Source organism: Lolium rigidum, chromosome 2, assembly GCF_022539505.1.
Source record: "Lolium rigidum isolate FL_2022 chromosome 2, APGP_CSIRO_Lrig_0.1, whole genome shotgun sequence".
Lineage (NCBI taxonomy): Eukaryota > Viridiplantae > Streptophyta > Magnoliopsida > Poales > Poaceae > Lolium > Lolium rigidum.
This window is the reverse complement of record NC_061509.1, coordinates 67,282,480-67,287,111: the sequence shown is the minus strand read 5'-3', so window position 1 is coordinate 67,287,111 and position 4,632 is coordinate 67,282,480. Positions and strand designations below refer to the sequence as shown.

Here is a 4,632-nt window from a genome sequence, read left to right as displayed (position 1 = left end):
AACAATGATATTCAAACATTGAAAAAAACACCTACAATAGCAAGATAGAGATCATAATGGCTCATACAAGGGAAATAACCACACATAACTCAAAATATGATCCCTTAATACTAATGATCGTGCTCAAATGGCTATCCCTTTGGGCATGATACTAGGTACTAAAGCCCATATCTAAACGATTACTGCTCGTGCAATTGTCCTAATCATTGGCAACTGGAAAAGGTAGAAACATTGCCTCATCAATGCCTATTTTGTAGTGTCACAATCTTACTGCATGTGGCAATGGACACACTAAAACTTCGTGGATAAAGTAGTGAACCAAGTCGCATGGACAAGCAATGTGGTTTATACACACCACTAGGTTTGACTACCCCGTCCTGAATATACATGTGGTTCACTCACTAATCATCGGCTAACTTGTTGCAATGTGGTCCAAACATGCCTGCAAATCATCGGCTAACAAAAATCTAATGTTGAACAACAACGGAACACCTACTTCGAATTGATGGCCGTAAGAAACCCCAAACCAAAAGTCCGAATAATGAATCAGAGCACAAACCACAGCCATGTACCTGCCAAAGTAGACCCCATATCCTAAAAATTCTATCACTACCGATCCACAACACACATGTCATCGAGAACCCTAACCTAAGAACCTAGATGCAGATCTACGGTCAAGAAGGCTTAGATAGGGGGAGAGGGGAAACTTGGCTTACCGCCGTTGGCTAGTCGATGAAGCATTTGCGACCGACAAGGTGCGTCAAGGAGATGCAGCGCGTACAACCGGCCAGGAAAGAGACGAACATCAGGTCGCCGAAAACTAATCTGGACCCGACCGTGGCCGCATGCATTGATGGTTCGCGATAGATTCCTTGATAGCAGCGAAACCTCCGGGGGGAGAGAAAAGAGAGGAGTTTTGTGGAGAGAGGAGTGTGCGGGATGCGGCGTCTCCCATCCGATTCCTCACGCTCCCCACGCATGCATAAGGGCCATGTTTTTAAATCGCACAGGGAAGACCTGACCTCGACAAAAAACGGCCGATTCAATCGTTGTCCGCAGGCATGCTTCTAGGTTGTTTTAACCTCCAATCTAGCCGCAACATGAAGATCATGTAGGCATCCAAACAGACGATTACGTCGCCCATAGGCCCGTCTGGGCTCCTTCAGGTTGCCAAACACGTTCTAATTGGCTTCGTAGTCGAAAGCGGCGAGCTGGGAACAGACACCATCGCCAGCCAGGGGTTATAGCACATCAGGTCATCGCATGTTGCGGCGAGGGGGGAGAGAAAAGAGAGGAGTGCTGTGGAGAGAGGAGTGTGCGGGATGCGGCGTCTCCCATCCGATTCCTCACACTCCCCACGCATGCATAAGCAGGGGCGGAGCCTCTTGGAGGCCATACCGGGTGCTAGCCCAGGCTTTGGAAAACACAAAACACTAACTTCATGTCAAAAAGCTCTAGTGTTTAGTAGATTTTGGTCAAACTTGCTTCTATTGGCCCAGGCTACTAGAGCTGTGATAGCCTATGACACTACGTATAGGTATTTTGGCCCATGCTTTTTTTTGTGGCACGCTCCGCCACTGTGCATAAGGGCCATGTTTTTCAATCACACAGGGAAGACCCGGCCTCGACAAAAACGGCCGATTCAATCGTTGTCCGCATGCATGCTTCTAAGGTTGTTTTAACCTCCAATCTAGCCGCAACATGAAGATCCTGTAGACATCCAAACAGACGATTACGTCGCCTATAGGCCTGTCTGGGCTCCTTCAGGTTTCCAAATACGCTCTAATTGGCTTCGTAGTCGAAAGCGGCGAGCTGGGAACAGACACCATCGCCAGCCAGGGGTTAGCACATCAGGTCATCGCACCTGCGTGTCTTGGACTAATCGCGATAACAATGGACATATGATATCAACCACTGACGCGATCGCCCTCGCGTTAGTGGAGCATGGAGCATTCACATTGAACTCTCATGGGAGATGTATAGTTCACTCCCTGCCGGACCATTGCAATGCCTCAAGTTGCTTTCCTCTTTTTCTGGAAAGTAACACGTATCAAAGGCTAAACTGTGCACGTAAGTGTCAAACCTTCGTGGGAGAGGTAGAATTCCAACACAAAACGACGTGTTTTCGTAACTGAACTTCTTTGACATTCGTGTGCACACAGTTGAGACGCGTAGCATGCATATGCATGGCTCGCCGTGTGTGGGAGTAATCACTTGCTTCTTTCAGCTCGCACTGTATATGCTTTACCGCTAGTTAACTGCACCAGCGCATTCGTTATTGAGGCTCACGCGGCATCTTCAGACTTCAGGGCAATGTCCAACATAGCGTGAACCATTAGTCAGAGGCGGTGATGCTCAGCATAGCGATCGATGTTTCCCATTGTACTGTACTACAGTACAGTCTACAGTGCCTACTCGTCTACGATAAAGTTGCGCGCATTTATTCGCCGGAGATCGACGGACCATCTAAGTAACAGTTCTCCGTACAAAACAAATTCAAATAACCTTACTGTTCGACAGCCAGGTGCTCCTTATCCCCTTGCGCGCCACTCGCTCGCGCCACAATCTCGTCCACGAACGCCTGCACGTGTCTGTCCGACGATCCGCCGCGCGACACCGCTGTCTTCGCCGCCGCGCTCCACGCCCTCGCGTTCTCCGCCATCGTCTCCGCGTCCGGCCCGCCCACGGCGGCCTCCACCGCCTCCTGCACCGCGTCCCGCCGCAGCGGCGCGCTGATGCGGACGCCCATCTTGAACTCCTCAACCAGGTACTTGGCGTCCGTGCACTGGTCGCCCCACTGCGGGAAGGCCACCACGGGGACCCCCGCCGCCAGCGTCTCCAGCGTGGAGTTCCAGCCGCAGTGCGTGAGGAAGCAGGCCGTGGACGGGTGCGCCAGCACCTGGTCCTGCGGGCTCCACGGCACCACCATGCCGCGCCCGGCGACAGACCCCAGGTACCCCTCCGGGAGCATCGCGCTGCAGTCCGGCCGCACCACCCACAGGAAGGGCCGCCCGCTCGACGCCAGCCCGTGCGCCAGCTCCGCCAGCTGCTCCGCGGACAGCACCACCACGCTGCCGAGCGACGCGTACACGACCGACCTTGGCGCCTGCGCGTCCAGCCACCCGACGACTCCATCCGCCGCCTTCAGCATGTCACCCCGCACGGCAGAGTCCTCCTCAAGCTCCACGAGCGGGCCGACGGGGATGAGCGGGGGCGGCGGCGGGGAAAGGCTAGGGAGCGCGTCCACCACGTCGCGCTCCAGCTCCGAGAAGGAGTTGACGAACACCCACGACGCTTTGTGGATCGTGCGGAACTGCTTCAGGATCTCGTCCGCCAGCAGCTTGAACGGGTTGGACGGCAGCAGGAACGACGGCACGTCGGCGACCGAAAGCGCGGGTAGCCCCGGGAGCTGCACCCGCGCGTCCAGGTCGTCCTCGGCCGGGAACTCCACGAGCCCGTGCACGTGGTGGTAGTAGAGGGAGAAGACGGCGCACGACTGCACCCACAGCACGGCCGAGGGGATCCCGGCGTCGTGGGCGACGTCGACCGCCCAGGGTAGGAACGGGTTTCCGACGACGCACGAAACGGGCCGCCCGGCTTCCTCCTGCCGCCGGATAAGCTCCGCGAACGCGGACGGGCCGGTGGTCTGGAGGTGCCTCATCAGGTCGTCCAGCGCCGAGACGTCGCCCGAGTGGTCGTCCAGGAACTCGAGCCGGATGCGGCCGAGGCCAAGCGGCACGCCGTCGCCGCCGGCTGCCACGCCCGTGGACGCCGTGATCTTGGCCCCCGCGTCGGAGGTCGTGGAGAAGGTCACCAGCAGGCCCTTGGCCGCGAAGCGCTTGGCCAGCCGGAGCATCGGGTTCACGTGACCCTGCCCCGGGAAGCATATGAGGAGCAGGTGGGGCGCCGGCGACGTCACCGTGACCGTGCTCGGGGCCTCCTCGCCCATGGTTGCTAGCTAGCGATCGAGCTTCTGCAGCGGGAACAGGTCGTCGTTGATTCTTGTTCGATGATTCCGAGCTGGCTAAACTGCAGATGTGTGATACTCTGCTCGATCCTACTGGGACTGATACGATGTGGGGCTTAGCTAGCTGCTACTCTTCAGCTGCACATCGTCTTATATGGAAAATAGTTTCAGTGATGACGTGGGCGATGCTGTGGCCGTGATGACACGCTCGGCGAGCGCGTACGTGTGCAGCTATTTTGTGCCGTCTGAGCGCGAAGCGGGTGGGGTCAAGTTGCCTTCTCCTTTCTTTCCCTAAAAAAGACGAGCTGGCCTCTCCACGTATATACTAGAAGGTACACCGTATTATCGTACAGCAATACATGGACCTACATTAAGAACAAGAAAAGTAGGCCTCTAAGTACGTATATTTCAGTGTGACGAAATGCTAGATGTACACGTGTTTTATTTATCTATATTGTGTTAGACATAAAATCCACCACGTGTGAAGTTAGACATCACCGTTACGTCTTCCTTGTATTAGCCACTACTGAGAAGGCTTTTCCATCACATTATAAACACGTAACCGAGCCCTAGAATATGGGCATTGTTTCCTCCAACATATTGTACAAAAAAAACTCTACGTTCGAATATTAGCCTTGGCAGACAATAAGGTGTTAGTGGCAGGA

The 4,632-nt window shown here is 54.8% G+C and overlaps 1 protein-coding gene across 1 annotated transcript; it reads right to left on the bottom strand.

Moving 5' to 3' along the window:
* Positions 1-2,201: 2,201 nt before the first annotated feature.
* Positions 2,202-4,118, bottom strand: LOC124686634 (gallate 1-beta-glucosyltransferase 84A24-like). The gene has a single exon (XM_047220544.1). It carries the CDS (start codon positions 3,947-3,949, stop codon positions 2,507-2,509), a length of 1,443 nt encoding a protein of 480 aa, XP_047076500.1. The 5' UTR covers positions 3,950-4,118; the 3' UTR covers positions 2,202-2,506.
* Between the last annotated feature and the right edge of the window lie 514 nt (positions 4,119-4,632).